We start from the raw sequence: 17,632 nt of genomic DNA, 5'->3' as shown, positions 1-17,632 counted from the left end.
CTGGAATCGAACCTGGGACCTTTCAGTCCGCAGACGGATGCTCTACCACTGTGCCAAACCGGTTTCGGCGATTATCACATTTTTTAATCCTCACCTGAGGATATGTTTATCGACTTTGAGAGACAGTTGAAAGGAGAAAAACATTGATGTCAGATCCCAAATGCAATGAGATCTGACCAGGGGTCAAACTCACAACCTTTTGGTGCACAGGACAATGTTCCAACCAAGCCACATGGGAGGGCTCAACCATTTTTTCCCCTAACCTCTTCCTTTTTAAAAAAATAAAATATTTTATTGATTTTTTACTGAGAGGAAGGGAGAGGGATAGAGAGTTAGAAATAGATCTGCTGCCTCCTGCATATCCACTACTGGGGATGTGCCCGCAACCAAGGCACATGCCCTTGACCAGAACTGAACCTGGGACCCTTCAGTCCGCAGGCCGATGCTCTATCCCCTGAGCCAAACCAGCTAAACTTTTGTTTCTCACAATGATCACATTTTACTTTCCTCACTTCTTTCTTTCCTTACCTTCCTAGACACCTGGCACACATTGACAGCTCAATACACATGAAACAATGACTTTGGGAAACAATGACCCAGACTGTAGAGTTTCTTATAAACTGTGTTTCTGGTCGTGATTAGAACTGTATCCTCCATGTGGGGAAACCTCAGAGGAGGAGATGAAATTCTTTGGAAGGCCACCTATTCACGGCTTCTGACCTGGGAATCATGTGGCCTGCAATCCAGCCGGCTGGAACAGGGTGGAAGCAGGTAGACAAAGGATTTGTCAGTTTTGTTCTCTCGCCCCACCCCATCTCACCAAAATTAGGCTCTAGCAAAGTGGAGCAACTCATTCAAAAGATTCCATTTCTATAAATTAAATAAAAACACAACTCAAATTTATTAGGTGGTAAAACTTGGTTTCAAACTTTTATTAAAAAAATATATTTGCAAACATATAAAATTTAGGATGAAAAATGCTCATTTGAAAACATGTAATAACTTAATATTTGCAAACATACACAGATGGTATAAAATTCATACCATTAAAAATGTTAATGATGCAGTATTGCCCTCATGGAACAAAAATCTCGCTGTAATTCCAGAGCTCCTCCTCCCTGTGTTTCGGGGGAGCTGGGACTCTGGGACACCGAATGTCACGAGCCACATGGCCAAAGCGGTGGTACAGAATAAAAACCATTTAGAACACAGAATCACACAGATAAAAGGGAAGCACAATCTTGCATCTTCCCCGCTCAAAGTGAACGATATTGCATCTCAGCATTTAATGAAGATATCAAATCAAATATAAAACCAAGTAAAACATTGCACACATCTCTCTTGCTGAGAAACAGGCTCCTTGAGGCCCCACCACACTCAGGGACACAGCTTTCAAAAGCCCAGTGTTAGCTGCTTTACATGGTGCAGATCTTAATACGTTAAACACCTGAAAACACAGGGCACAAGGTACTTAGAATACAAGCAAAGAAAACCAAAAAACAGGTGAGAGAGAAACACATGCTCAACAGCGAATGTGCAGTAAGAACGCACGTCCCTGTGGTTCCTTGTCCTCACGCACACGGACTGGGCCCATGCGTGTCTGCACCACCTCTCCTTTCTCCGTGTTTCTGCATTTGCCCAGAGTTACAGTATGATGGCTGATTTTGTTTCTTTAAGCAGTTAGGCACCTTCAATTTCATGTTGCATTATTAGTAATACAATGGCAGTTATGGCCTCTACTACCAAAATGGGAAAATTTCAAACTACATTCTTTGGGGAGGAGAGTAATAAAGCTGCATTGTTTAAAAATATTTAACTAGAGGATTTGATGGGGTTTACAATTTTTACAGGAAAACAGAGGTGGAAAAAGAACATATGCTTGACATGCAAAATTGGGTCAGACATAGCCAACACGAAGCCTGCGCATCCTCAGGCAACGGAGGACTCAGGTCACCTCAGGCTCTTAAAACAGCCTGACGGTGACCCAAAGCCTCAGAAGGAAAGGTGTGGACACCCACATGCAGACAGCACGAATGCTTCTCCTGACACTGACAGTCATTTGAAAACATAGGATTCAAAGTCACACCTTACAAATCTCAGGAGATGCACAGTGAGGAGGCGCTTCTGCCTAAAGGAATAAGGTCGTCTGGGAGGTGCAGGAGTCCATTCAGAAACAGCACATTAACTACAACAGAAGAGCGGTCACCCCCCTGCAAAACCCAGCAAGCCGCCTCTCTGTTTTGGTGTCCATTATGATTCAACTAAGGTTCCAGAAAAGACACGGCAGCAATGTAAACATGCAACCCAAGCTAGCATGAGGTCTTTGACGGTGAGCCTGAAAGGAATAAGGCAACTGAATGGACTTCCGGGCCAGGATCATCCAACTGCAACTCTCCAGGCTTGGCCTGACTTTCTTAGAAACTCATTCTGGCCCAAACTTCCAGGTAATCATAATGGTGAAGTTCTGGCTTCTGAACTTTAAATACATGCTTAGAATATTTAAATTTGAGAGTTGAAACAGGCATCACCTTTTCAAATCTCCATGACTTGGGCACTTAAAATTTACTTTCACATTAAGGAAACCTTATTACAGATTCTCTTTTCCATCTATCATATTTATTCCTTTAGATTAAAGGGAGAAAATTAACAGATTTGATTATAAACCCTCTTAGTATATTCTCTCTTTAACTCTCTAATACATACTCAAATCACCATATCAATTCAAATGTCTATTAATCATAACAAGAATTCCTTGATTCTTTGCTTTTACCAAAGCCCACTGAGATTACTCTTGTGTGTGATCAAACCTACTGGTGCTACTGTTTTCTGAGAACAGCCGTGTGGCTCCGTGGACAGTCTCCTGGTGTCAGTAACTCTCTGTACCTTATTGTAACTCTCCCTTTCCCTGTGATACACCAGCAATTCATTTTTGGTTGCTGAATATACACACTACCTTTGAAAACAAACTATTCCTAATTGAGAACTTATAAGGTTTCCTGACTTTTGCACAATTCACAAATAACTAGGTAGACACAATAGAAGACACTAAACTGAGAAGCAGAAAAGTTGCCAGAGAAGCAAGTTTAGATGAATAAAGCCAATCAAACAAAGCATTCTTTATGCTAAAAAACTAAGACCAAACTAAAACAAATATGTAATTCACAGGCAATTTTCTAAAATCTCAACTAGGAAACAAAATCCATGGACTTATGACTGAGTTACCATTAAAGCTTAACTGATTGTTCCCGAGGAACCATCACATCTGTCAGCATTATTCACAGCTAATCTTTATGCTAGCTGGTTGAGCCACTTGGGTTTTTACCCAATCATTAAATAGTGCTCAGAAAAGTAAGCAGTGCATCTTAATTGGTTAAATACTACAAAATGACCTGTATCATAGAAACAAAGACACTTTCATTCAAAGAATATCTTAAAATTACTATTGCTGAAATAAACCGAAATCTACATTAAAATATTACTAGTCACCATTACATGCCATAAAAGAATAAATATAAGTCATGGCAGATTAATAGCAGCATAACAAAGCATCTTTACATATTTTCACTTTGGCTGCAAAAGTACTCACAGCCTGAATACGTTGGAAAAGTTCTAAATTCGCTTTGCTTGAACTCCATATACTACAATAAGGTAAGGGCAGTGTGAGTAACAGCTCCCTTTTCTGCATAGCTTCAAAATTATTCTCAGTAGACTCGAGGAATGGAACCAGAATGGCTTTGTCAGATTGGTCCACTGGTCCTTTGTCAAAACAATCAACAAAGACTTCTGTGCTTACACAGAAAAGGAAAATAAGGCTATGCTTCACACACAAATGTAACGTTTTCAAAACCACTGGAGAGTTTAACTTAGTGAAGATTTCTAAGAGAATTTGAGCTTTACCAGCCTCAGCCTTTGCTTCAGAGGTGTGATGTGCCCGCTCTCACGCCACCACATGGGAACAAACCTGCTGCGTGTCAGCACTAAGGACCCTTAAAATCAAAACACAATTTTCAGAACTTTAAAGGCCCAAATGGAGCACTCATATAAAATATACTTCGCTTGAACAAACCAGTCCTAACTTGCCCATTTAAATTCTGATCCTTACAACTGGAAGTGACATTGCACAGAGCTGACTCCTGCGCTGCTCAAACTTGACTCTCAGCCTAATGCTCACATTCCTGCGGGGAAAGGGAGGGCAGGGAACAGGCTGGGCTGAACTCTGCCTGCAGCAAGGCTGGGGACCCTCCTCCCTAAGACCTCGAAAGCGAAAGCAGTTGAAACTCAGACTCCTTATTCACACAGGTGCTTACAGCTGATTAAACACCCACACAACTTAACACAATGGCCTTTTTTTTTTTTTTGTCAAAACAAAGGTCTGCTGGTGATGCTTCACAGTGAAACCTCCATTATCACTGAGAACGTCACTTGGAAAACATTCTTAAGGAATGAGTCTCTTTCTCATAGGCTCAATTTCAGGATTCTAGAAACTCAATATTCTGTTCAGAAGTTCTCGTGGTGAGGCCTATATGTTTCTGAGGTTGACATTCTGTTTTCAGGCTGGTTTCTGCTACAGTCATAGGTTGTGGTTGTCCTTGTTCTTGGTCAGAACCTGCAAGTAGACTTCATGAAGTGTACTGAGGAAGCCGGAGTCATTCTGGAAGAGATGGTAATGTCAGTTACCGCATCAGAGCTCACATCTTATGTTTTAAAAAATATGTTTGTATTGATTTTTATAGAAAGAAAGGGAGAGGAAGAGAAACAATTAGTTGCTTCCTACATACCCACTACTAGGGACAGACCAGGAACCTGGGCCTGTGCTTTGACCAGGTTGCAACATCTTGGTGCATGATATGATGCTCAACCAATTGAGCCACACCAGCCAGGGCAGAACTCACATCCTTGATAACAGCTTAGGAAAAAGCTGTATAAATGATTTGTATAACTAGTTACTCATAGAATCTTACCACCCAGAAACGACCATGATTAATAATTTGGAATTCACTCAGGTATTTTTTTCACCTATAAGCTCAGGAAGAAAATAACATTACTCCGATCTAACCCTGAATTAACTTACTGACCTAATTTCTAACAACTTGTAATTTTTTTTTTAATTAAAGAATGAAAATTCAAAGACTACATACCTTTATTAGATGTATTAATGTATCCTGGAGCTGAGACTTGCTGAGAATGATGGAAGGCTTTCTCTGATTTTCCGACGTGCCAACAGTCAGAGGCGAAGGGGAGCTTGCTCTCCTCTCCAGGTCTGTGGCCCTGGTCACTGTCTGCTGGAAAACACTCGGGGACAGCAGCACTGAAGACACTACAGCGGTTGTTGCAGGAACCAGCGGGGGACCTACAGCCTGCAGGGGAACAATGGTCATTTCTGTATCAAAGTGCAGAAGCCAGCAGCCAGGCTCAAAGTAAGCAACACCTGATAACCCAATAAGCAGAAGGAGACTGGAGCAGAGTCCAACGCTAACGATTTGGAGTTCAGAGAAGCATTCAGTAGATGCTTCCCAGTTTTGGAACTTATTATAATAAACTGTCACTTTGGGCATGTTCTCTTGGGGTTCTCTGTAGTACAAAGAGGAAGGAGTGTGTCCTTTGTAACATTTGTGCCCTAAATGCATTTGCTGCCACTCTTCCTGTTGCTGTGGGAGTGCAGCCATCAATCTGAATGCCTCCTTTCAAGGGCAGCGTATGTAAGTGCATGCTCTCAATTACCCGGCAGTATCGAATTTTAGGGCCGGGGCTCCATTGAGTTCTAGTGTGTGTGCTCTACAACTAGAAGTTCTTTCTCTCCCAGTGAATGAGGATAAGGTTTTGCATGTGTAAGCATGACTCTGGATGAAGGCTGTGTAGTGCTACCGGTCCAAAGTTGAAAGCACATTATCCAGAGGTGTGCTGCCAGGACCTTGCGCCTTTGCAGACTCAATAGCAACAACATGCTTGGGCTGTCCCAGCTCTTACAAAAGCCACTGCTGCGTGTCAGCACTAAGGACCCTTAAAATCAAAACACAAGTTTCAGTTTTTTCCTCAGAGACACAGTTAAGGCTTTGCACACACCTCTTTGTTGAGTGAAGAGGGTCAGAATCTGTCTTGAAGCTCTCATCCTGTTGCACCATCAGCTGCATTGTCATGTTCCTGTCAGCCTCTTCGCTCAGGAATCTAGGACTAGTTGCTAATGTTTCCTATTGCTAACCTACATTTTCCCTCAGTAACTAGGAAATCCTTAATGAAATGTGCTACATCGGTTCATCTCTCTCTTTAAACGTTGGTCTGTGCAGCAAAACCAGGATCCTGAAACTGCCAAAGGCGTTATCCAGCGCCATCCTGGTAAGAGCTCCCATTTTCAAAAGAACAGAGTATGTTTAAGTTATGCTGGGTGCAGCCCTAGCAAGTTTGGCTCAGTGGATAGAGCGTCGGCCTGTGGCCCAAAGGGTTTCAGGTTCGATTCTGGTCAAGAACATATACGTTGGCTGCAGGCTCCTGCCTGACCCGGGCCCTGTTCAGGGCTTGTGCAGGAGGCAATCAGTCAATGCGTTTCTTTCACAGCAATATTTCTGTCTTTCCCTCTCTAAAAATCAACGGGAAAATATCCTTGGATGAAGATTAAAAATAGACAAAATGACTGTCTTGCTCTGCTGGTGTGGCTCAGTGGTTGAGTGTCGACTTATGAACCAGGAGGTCACGTTTGACTCCAAGTCAGGGCATATGCCCGAGTTGGGAGCTCGATCCCATGTGGGGCATGCAGGAGGCAGCCCATAATGATTCCCATCACTGACGTCTCCCTCTCTCCCTCGCCCTTCCTCTCCAAAATCAATAAAAATGTGTATTTAAGAGAAAAAAATGAAATAAATTACTGCCTTGCCCGGCCAGTGGTTGAGCATGGACTCATGAACCAAGAGGTCAACAGTTTGATTCCTGATCAGAACACATGCCCAGGCTCAATTCCCAGTGTGGGGCATGCATGAGGCAGCCAATCAATGCTTCTCTCTCTCTATCCCTCTCCCTCTAAAATCGATAAAAGCATATGGTCTTTCCAATTCCCCCCACTCAGTTCCAGCACCCACCCTCCGGCCAGTACCTGAGGGGGAGCAAGCACCATGTTGCTCAGGGCGGTGGAGGCTCTTGCTGCTGCGGTCTTGGGGGGAGGCTCTATGAAGCTCTCAGGGGTGGCCAGCTGGCCCGCTGCCGGAGGAAAGCTGGGTGCCACGGCGCCCTTCCCAAGCGACTGTGTCTGTATTTGGTCATGCTGTTGGGTCAACCTGAGTTTTTGGAGAAGATCAACACTTGGGACGGTTGTACCAGCAGTGTTTGTCACGCTCAGTGGGGCCCTGAAGGGGCTCTGGCTGGCAGTCAGACTGGCATGGCTCAGCTCAGGGACTGACTGACCCAGGAGTGGAGACCGCTGTCTGGATGTGGTCTTCACTGCCTGCATCATGGTGGTGTTTCGGGGTAAGCAGGGGGGAACCGGTACAGTAGGAGCTTCTGCTGGTAGAGTGGGACTGAGCCCAGGGTGCAACGGGATCGCATAGCTTGAGACCTGCTTTTCGCTGGGCTGTGAGATGGAGGCAGGAGTGATTAGCACCGGGGCGCCGACTTCAGGTTGGGCTGAGTGGTGGGCAGCAGGATGGACACCCGGGTTTTCTGACCGAGGAATCCCTCCTGACTGCTCAAAGGAAAATGGTAGGAATGAGCTGAGTTCCTTCTGAGGGGCATCTCCTGGCAGCTTCTCCACTTCTTCTGAATCCAGACCCACAACTGTTGGCTGTTCCTTTGGCAAAGAAGTTCCAAATAATTCTTCCACTGTCAGGTGTTTGTGTCCTGATGGAGCAGACTGGAAAACAAATAAAACCACCCAATGAAAGACATCTCTTGCAAACCAGTGTAACTACACTTTTTCATCAGTCAAAAACAGTTTGCAGAAGCAAGGATGGATGGAGTCTGAAAACAAGAAAATTCAGACTGCCAGTGTGGGTCATTTCAACCACTGACCCATGAGCCAGGTCACGATTCTATTCTTGGTTAGGGCACATGCCCAGGTTTCAGGCTCGATCCCCAGTAGGGGGTATACAGGAGGCAGCCAATCATTCTCTACCATCACTGATGTTTCTCTCTCTCCCTCTCTGAAATAAAAAAAAATTAAAAAGAAAAGAAAAAAGACTATACACGTCTTTTAAAAATCAATTTTTATGTTATAAGAAAAGGAATACCATTTTTATGTTATAAGAAAAGGAACAAACAATAGGACATGGAGAAGCCTCAGCATGAAAAACACCTTCCGCTTCAAGAATGTCCAGGCAGCAATTTTTACCTGCCTGGTGGGACATCAATCAACTTTGGAACTAAAATAACCCGTATTTACATTCGGAATGTTTCTACAATTACACCTAAAAATAGCTATTTCTAATGGTTTAAAACCTACTTCATATTAAAAAATAAAAATATATGGGGAAACTTTGAACCTGGACTATGAAAGAAACAGAAAGTTTCCAGATTTCTCAATGCTGCCTCCCTGTAACTTCTGCCAGAAACAGATTCTAACACATGTGCATTACTCTCTTAATCTGTAGGGCATTACTATTATTGCTGCCATTTTATAGGTGATGCCCAAGTACAACATAACCAGTCTCTAATCTAGTTCTATCTTAGTTCACATTCTTACCATTATGCCACCACACTGAGGTGTCAATTAAGCAGACTACAGGTTACCTAATCAACTGAACAGTAATATTAACCTTTGGAAAACAAAGGTGAAGCTAAAGGTCGAAGAACTAAGAGGTGGCTACGGGTCAAGATGTACCAACTAATGGAATAGATAACTGGTGAATCAGTCACAGAGGCCAAACTTTATAAGCAGAGTCTGCTTCTCCACACAAGTTCCCAACAGCTCTACAGTCTCTGCGCCTGAGAGGACCCCATGACAAGAAAAACTGGCTACGTTCCTATAGAAACTGGGCTTATTTAGTCATGGACTCCTCTTCCATCACCCAAGAAAAGGTTAAATCTTCCTCTTTCCTCATGTCTGAATATGCTTCAGGTTTGGATTCTGAGTTTTATAACGCTTCACTTAAATCAGGGGTCCTCAAACTTTTTAAAGTGGGGGCCAGATCACGGTCCCTCAGAGAGCTGGAGGGCAGGACTATATGAACTACTAATTCCTACTGTAACACCTCGGCTGCGCTCACTGCCCAAAAAACCTGGCGGGCCGGATCAGACTCCTCTGCGGGCCGCATGTGGCCCGCGGGCCGTAGTTTGAAGACCCCTGACTTAAATCAAGTGTTAGTCTGAACATTTCCCTTGGGAGATGGAATTCAGTGAACAACATATATGGTACATGGCAAAATTTTAATATACTGTATCAGGTTTTACACTGTTCTTTCCTCACCCCACAGCTCTCTGTTTAGAGAATTTCGTATTTGTTTAGCTCTGTTGTGTCCATGTCAGATTTCCTACCTGGTCAGTAAACTGAGCACACAAGAAGGTATGCATTACTTCCAACATAGGAATAAAAACCAAACCAAACCAAACCAAACCAAACCAGCTAGGAAAACAGTCCCAAAGGAATTCTAATAAATGAATTATGAAACAAATGGAATTTAATACTAAGGCTTGAGAGCATTCTTTGCTCCTCAGCACTAGATGGCAGTGTTACCAAAGAGATGTACTATTTCCATGTAGGGGCTGATTATGGATTTAATCCATTCCTAAAATCACAACATGATAGAACTGGAGATAGATTAGTGGCTGTTTAGGGTTAAGGATGAGGAGGGGGGAGGCAGGAAGTCCGAATGACAGGGAAGTCCATATGATAATAAAAGGGCAACACAAAGAATCCTTGTGGTGATGGACGTCTTCTGTATCTTCACGGTGGTGGTAGATACACAAAGCAATACACTAGATAGAATTGCATGGAACTAAATATGTACACATACACACACACACACACACACACACACACACACACACACAAATGAATACAAATAAAACTGAGAAAATACGAAGAAGATGGTAGACTGTGTCCCATCCTAGTTGTGATAATGGACTATATTCTGCAAGCTGATAACAATGGGGAATGGGGGAGGCTACATGGGATCTTTCTGTATCATTTCTTATAACTACATGTGAATCTATAATTACCTCAAAATAAAAAGTTTAATTAAAAAACTATGGGTTTTAGTTGATATTTGTTCATTTATCAAGCCATCAGTTATAAAGAAATCTAACTCAGCCAACAGATGTTTACAATGCTAGATGCTAATAGAATAGATGCTGAACGAGGCAGACCTAACGGCCTGCCCCATGGAGCTTACATTTTGGTGGGGAGGAGACAATGAATATATATGAAAACCACAACCATATTAGTAGGGTAGAAGTCCTAGGGAGAAAATAGAACACAGGACAGGGGTAGGGAAGGATTGTTATTTAAAATAGAGAGGTCAGAGAAGGCCTCATCTATACAGAGGATACTTGAGACCTGAAGGAAGAAAGGGAGAAAGCCATACACAGAAGGAAAGTATTCCAGGCCAAGAGAACAACGAGTGCAAAGGCCTGTCTGAGGCAGGAGCAAGGCTGGCACATTGTGGAAAGGCAAAAGAGCCAGCAGGGCTGGGGTCAAGTGAGCAGGGCAGAGATACACGATGAGACCAGGGTGTGGGGCCAGATCAAATAGGGCCTTGTGGGCCACTGCCACGACCTTGGCTTTTGAGAGAGATGGATACCACTCGAGAGTTTTAAGCAGAGGAGTGCCATGATCTAACTTTTTTGCCAGGATTATGCTGGCAGCTGGGTTAAGAATAGGTAAGGGAGTGACAAGGGCAAAAGCTGGAAACCAGACAGGCTACTATAAAATCCAGATAAAGGACGGTTACGTGGATGAGGGGAAATGACATGAGTGAATATCACTATGCGCTGCCCATACGTGCATTGAAGATAAATGACATTTCAAACTTGTACTGCATTAAAGTCCTTACAAATTGCTACTCTGTGTTTTGTTATCTTGGACAAAGCTGGGGCTTTAGCTGTACACACCTTATCTTGTAACCCGGATGGCGTCTCTTCTAGAGTCTCGGTGCTTCCCAGATTGGAGAGCTGAGTGCTTGGCTGTAGCCCAGGACTGGAGATATTCGAGTCGCCCATTTGATTCTTAAATTAAAAGGAAAAGTATATCATGTGAAAAAGTGTGCTATTATTTGGCTCACATAATAGCAATAGAGGTTATCAGATGTGCTATTTTAAAAAACAAGCACAAAAAACACATCACCAAACAAATGTTTTGCTTTGGATTCTCATGTAACTTATACAATTTCTAGCAAGTTGAGCACTTCAGTTTAGACAATAAGGTTGGCAACAACTGTTATTTTTATAACCCTCTTAAGAAAAAACCAATGGCTTTATTTCATCACATATTTTTTTAGTTAAAAAACATTACCCCAATTTTACTGAGAAATAATTGACATATATCATAGTGTAAGTTTAAGGCATACAACATGATGGCTTGATTTACACATAATGTGAAGTATCACCACAATAGGTTTAGCTAACATCCACCTTCTCATATAAGTACAATAGAAAGAAAAGAAAAGGTCTTTTTTGCTTTATTTTTAATATATGGTAAAATTAAACTTCTTGTTCATATAAGACAACAGAAGGAAAAATACACGGCTATTAACACCACAATTCTTTTTTTTAATATATTTTATTGATTTTTCACAGAGAGGAAGGGAGAGGGAGAGATAGCTAGAAACATTGATGAGAGAGATACATCGACCAGCTGCCTCCTGCACACTCCCAACTGGGGATGTGCCTGCAACCAAAGTACATGCCCTTGACTGGAATTGAACCCAGGACCCTTAGTTCCGCAGGCCGATGCTCTATCCACTGAGCCAAACCAGTTTCGGCTTTTTTTTTTTTAAGTTGTCATTCTATCAAATGAAATCTCACAGGGACTCCTATGTAATTACTATCATAAAAATATATTGTTCTTCCCGGCAGGGGTGGCTCAGTGGTTGAGTGTCAACCTATGAACAAGGAGGTCATAGCTCGATCCCCCAGTGCAGAGCATGTAGGAAGCAGCGATCAATGATTTTTTTTCTCATCACTGATGTTTCTATCTCTTTCCCCCCCTCCCTTCCTCTCTGGGGGAAAAAATATATATATATGCAAAATATTGTTCTTTGTGGGGGGAAAACAGGTTACGAAAGTTAATAAAAACTACTTTTAAAATTAGTTAATAAAGCTAGAATACACAAATATACCACACACACTGGGGCATATTTATATATATTTCTGGAAGGATAAATAAGACATTAACAGTGGTTATTTTTAAATGATGAAATTATAATTTTTAAAAAATATATTTTTATTGATTTCAAAGAGGAAGGGAGAGGGAGAGAGAGATAGAAACATCCACGAGAGAGAGAATCATGGATCAGTTGCCTCCTGCAAGTCCCCCACAGGGGATTGAGCTCACTACCCGGGCATGTGCCCTTGAGCAGAATCGAACCTGGGACCTGCCAGTTCGAAGGCCTTGCTCTATCCACTGGGCCAAACTGGCTAGGGTTATAATATTTTTCTTTTATTGTAACTTGTAAATATAAAAGTTTCTGAAATCAATATGTACTGCAAATAACAAGAAAAATAATGATGCTCCTATTTTTTCAAGAACAAAAAAGTTTGGACTTAAAAAACATTTGCATTTAAATTAAAACAAAATAAACAAATAACCTCTGCCAAAATGCAGGATTACAAATCCAGACTAGGAGCAACCCAGATTGGGCCAAATGTACAGACTGATTTCAGCTATCTTTTTTTACATTAAAAGTAGAAAAGTTGATTAAAACTAACTATAGAACTTGAGGAGAAAATGTTTATTATAAAGAGTCTCTATTATAAATATCTCACTAAAAAGTCTGAAATTGCTGAAACCGGTTTGGCTCAGTGGATAGAACCTCGGCCTGCGGACTGAAGGGTCCCACGTTCGATTCCGGTCAAGGGCATGTACCTTGGTTGAGGGCACATCCCCAGTAGGGGGTGTGCAGGAACAGCTGATTGATGTTCCTCTCTCATCCAAGTTTCTAACTCTCTACCTTTCTCCCTTCCTCTCTATAAAAAAATCAATAAAATATATATATTAAAAAAATAAAAAGAATGTTGTTTTTTTTAAAAAAAAGTCTGAAATTTCATTCATTGTATTATATACACCGAACAGGGGAGATTTAGAATTGGGATTACATCCTATCACTGAGGCCTAGCTTGTACCCCTGCCCTTGTTTGTGACAATCTTCCAAGTCTCTCCTTAGAGATAAATAAAGGGGCCATGTGGAACCATGTGGCAGCTGAGGGGAACCCATCCAAACACTAAGATATGAATTCAGAGGTCACTGCTAACACCAACTCCATTTGGTTAGATGATAGGTCAAATACAGACAAGAAACAAAACTATCATTAATGGAAGCTCTACCTATTTGTAGGCATTTTAAAAAACAGAACATATTAAAAAGTAAATATTAAAGTTTTAAAACTAAATACCCAAAGATTTAGTTTTAATCTAACCATAGACAACATTTTACTTCTTTCATACCATGGAAGAATTTTCTTACAACAGTAATTTCTGTTCTCCCCACATTCCTAAAAGCCCTCTATAAAAACAGAACAAGGCATCTATGTAGATAACATAGACCTCATTAAGGATATGAAAGGAAATTTGGGGGATATAAGATAACTTAAAAGTTTAGAAAATGGTTCTAGAAATTTATTCTCCACCCAGTTTCCTAAGAATCACTGAATTCATTTAGAGAAGACTGCCTTTCCTATATTAATCTTCACAGATGTACAGGTTCCTCCTAATTCTGTCTGAGACATTGAGGAGTTTGGTACAACTTGAAACTTCTCATGGGCTCAAAGGTATAGTTTTCTACCCAGGAAGGGGGACTTTCTTTGGTGCTGAATGCTGGTTTATTGTAGTTTATGGTGGAAACTACTGCCTCCCAGAGCACTGTTCCCTGACCTCTAGATTCTTAAAGGTTAGTATGTGAAAAATGGTGCTATCGTCAAATCAACTTGGAAACTGGTGTCACTGCTTTACTTATTGCAAAGACCGCTCAGAGTCTTGAGTACTTAAGAGCCCTATAAAAAAGAGCCATGCTAACCATGTTTTTAACTCACTAGAACAACTGGAACCTCTCCCTCAAGGAATGCCTGTTAAGACGTAGAGGCCAGTGTTAAGAGCAGAACTGGGAAATATAGTTTAGACAGTGCTTTTTACATTTTGTTCCCTGATCTTTTGGTGAGGATTAAACAAGAAATGAGAAAAAGTGCTTAACTCAATGTTAGTAGAATAAGGTGACAATTATAATTCTGCTGAAACCAAGTGGAAGCCTTCAGTATCACTCCTTACAGTGCGGGGCTTTTAAATGCTGATGTCGAGTTCAAAAGCTACAAGGTCTGAGGACCACGGGGGAAATGTCTACTGCTTGGTACATGGACAGCTCATAAATAAGTACTGAATAAACTAACCAATGCCTACAGCTTGTACTTCATTCAATTTTGGGAAGAAAATGTTATCAGTTAACTTTTAAACTAAAATACAAAACACAAAGAAAAAAAATTCTAGAAAAGCTTCTCAATTTGGGTAAAATTCCAAATGATACTTAATGAAGGCAGTGCACTTGCTACCAATAACATACTGAATAAACATACATTCCCAAGACCTAGCAGAAGCTGCAGAGGTGAAGAAGAGGCATGAAACTTTTCCAGAAATACCTGTTGCAGCTAACTTCTGCATTCCGCAGTCACTTTCTCCCATAGTAATTTTACAGGAATAGGGAGAAAATTCTCAATTTTCATGCCAATTCAAAGACTATAAGGTAAGCAAATTTATTATCTCTGAGGCTTAAAACTAAAAGATAGGTTTTCTTTTTGAATTATTTCTGCTGGCCCTGGAGGTGACTTCCCCAGTCCATGAGCCGCCTGCAAGTCTCCTCCCCTTTGGTCCTCCCAGGGGCATGCAGCCTCACCCTCTCATACTCATCCTTGGCTCGGCTGAGCATCTCCAGGATGTCAATGGGCCTGTGGTCATTGCAACCATTGGCCTGGCTGGGACTCTGCTTATCCCGCGCAGCTTGCTGGGAGCGCCGTGTCTCCTCTTCTACCACCCTACAAGATGAGAATCAGGTTTTAGAAACACCTATTAAACACATTCTGACCCAAAAACTCTTCTGGGTCATTTTCCAAGAGTACAGGAAAAATGTCCCCATCACAATGTCCTCACAATACAAAACAAAACAGAGCCTTGGTTACCTCACCCTGGAATATATGACTGACCAATTCATCATTTTATTTATGGTACAGCATTGCCAACCAATATATTTCACTGTGAGAAGGAAAAAATACAGAATTCCATACCAGAGTTGTTAGAAATAGGTACGTTAAAATTCTATGCAGAGCATTTGAGATCTTGCTCCCTGGCATATACTGTCAGTCTGGTTCAAATAAACTCATATACATATTCTCCACAGGTTTAGATAGTTCTTAGATCAACTCAGATTAACAGGAGGAAATCAGCTTTAATACATATGCATGGGGGGATTCACATAATCATGATGAATTCTAAAAATAGTAGGCAAAATGGGGTAGATATGTCATTTTGGCCTAAATAGAAGGAGGTAAAGGTCTGGGACTTCAAAGGGAAGTAAGGCAATTCACAGGGAAATGAAAGAGTTAATGTTTAATAAATAAATATTTGCTGGGCCCTCTAAAGACAATGAGTTCCAAGAAGGACTTTGATCAAATAGGCCTTGCTATTTGTCTGCCCCAACCAGTTCATAGACTGCGGTTATCTATGGTGACAGTTCCTTCCAGAGCAGGCCTTCTATCTTAAATTCTTTTAGGCAATTTGTGGGAAGGAAGGCCAAAGCTTCTAAGTCTACTGTTCCTTAAAACAGTTATCATGCCGAAGTAATACATTCTGCAGTGGCAAATTTTGCAAAAACAAATTTTTAACTCCAAAGCACAGAAAGTATGAAGGTGTGTGGGAGGAAGAGACTTTCCTCTACCCTCAAGATTCTTTGGCTCCAAAAATAAAGACATGAGACCGATTAACAACAGAAAATCAGCAAATTTAATTACATGTATTATGTATAGGAGCCCTGCACACATGAGAAAGTCAGAGATCCTACATACACGAGAGGTTCAAGGATAGAAAGTTAAAAATTAAACACATATAGCATTCAGAGCTAAGGATGAGGTAAAGTGCGCTGGGGCTTCAAAGGGTCACTGCAGGACAGTAAAAAGAGCAAATATTTAGTAATTAGAAGTTTGCCCTGCCCGATGGGGGGAAAAAACTCTGCTAAATTATTTCTCTCTTTTTTGAAGTATCTTAAAAATCAATCAACTAAATGGTAAAGAAATCTGAAAATGGATAATGCTACCAAGACAATTTGTATTTTGAGAATAAACAGAAAGTTAGAAGGAAATATTGTACATAATTAGAGGGAGATTAGTACACTTTAGTAACAAAGAGAAGTAGGGAGAAAAGTAATTTTTCATCTCTCTTATGCCATTAATAAATCTGTGTAGTAATATACTTACTCAGACATGAGTTTCGCTATGCGGTGACAGTCATTCTTGTCATAAAACCAGATACTGTATATTGACACTTGAAAAACAAAGAAAAGAAAAAAGGAGGAAATGAGGTTTCAACATATATGTAAGTAACACAGTATTACCATGGAATTCCACAACATTTTTCATCAGATTCTCAACTTGTTAAAGGTTCCTCTAAATGTTTAATAAAACTAGAATAGGTAAACTATTCAAATGAAAAGTGCAAAACCTGCAGGGTAGCTCAGTTGGTTCGAGTGTTGTCCCAATACACCAAGATTTCAGGTTTGATTCCTGGTCAGGGCACATACAAGAAGTAGCCAATGAATGCAAAACTAAATGGAACAAAAATTGATGTTCCTCTCTCTCTCTCTTCCCACTCTTCCTCTTTCTAAAAAATTAATCAAGAAAAAACCCCTGCAAAAATAGTTTTTGCTGTGACATATATTCTGTATTTTCAGTTGCAACGACAAAGGCTTTAGCGTTCAGTTAGCTGGTAAACTTGGTTTTCAATAATTAAGACCCTTTTTTCTATTTGGAATGTATCTTGTCAATATTGATTCTTAGTTTAATTGTTGTCACTTATAATATATAAAATAATTCATTTTATAATTAATGGCATTTCAGGCACAATGAGATCTGATAATAATATCTAAAACCATCTATTAAGGTAATTATATTTCTCTACAAGACTTCATGGCCAATCACAACTTTCAAAATTGCCTTTTAAATGAAAAAAAAAATTAACTGGATTCACTGTAGAGTGAATTAAAACATTATCGATATACAGAGAGAGTGAATGGCATCATTTTAATGAATTAAGAGTACAAATGGGAATTTTTCCCTACCCTTTTCACAAGGGGCTTCTTTAGCAGGGAAACCCCCCTAGTTACACTCAAACTGTCCTAAATTGTCCGGCCCCAGGTCTGGCTATGTGTCCTGTAGGTGACTGCATGCTACCACGAGGCAGCTGAGGCTGCTGTTGTAATCCACTTTCGTAGTCCCTCTTCTGTTCACAGAACTTTCAAAC

At 40.9% G+C, this 17,632-nt stretch overlaps 1 protein-coding gene across 1 annotated transcript in view; it reads right to left on the bottom strand.

The window, feature by feature from the left end:
* Positions 1–899: 899 nt before the first annotated feature.
* The window catches only part of DCP1A (decapping mRNA 1A), a 36,192-nt gene continuing 19,459 nt past the window's right edge, over positions 900–17,632 (bottom strand). Inside the window, exons 4-9 of the mRNA XM_084902957.1 lie at positions 16,591–16,657; positions 15,018–15,156; positions 11,032–11,145; positions 7,085–7,837; positions 5,139–5,357; positions 900–4,651 (exon numbers count right to left, since the gene is read on the bottom strand). Of these exons, the coding sequence (XP_084759083.1) occupies positions 4,571–4,651; positions 5,139–5,357; positions 7,085–7,837; positions 11,032–11,145; positions 15,018–15,156; positions 16,591–16,657 (1,373 nt within the window). The 3' untranslated portion in view covers positions 900–4,570. The remainder of the gene's footprint in view (positions 4,652–5,138; positions 5,358–7,084; positions 7,838–11,031; positions 11,146–15,017; positions 15,157–16,590; positions 16,658–17,632) is intronic.

Source organism: Pipistrellus hanaki (assembly GCF_964339955.1).
Source record: "Pipistrellus hanaki genome assembly, chromosome: 13".
Lineage (NCBI taxonomy): Eukaryota > Metazoa > Chordata > Mammalia > Chiroptera > Vespertilionidae > Pipistrellus > Pipistrellus hanaki.
This window is presented reverse-complemented; position numbering and strand designations above follow the sequence as displayed.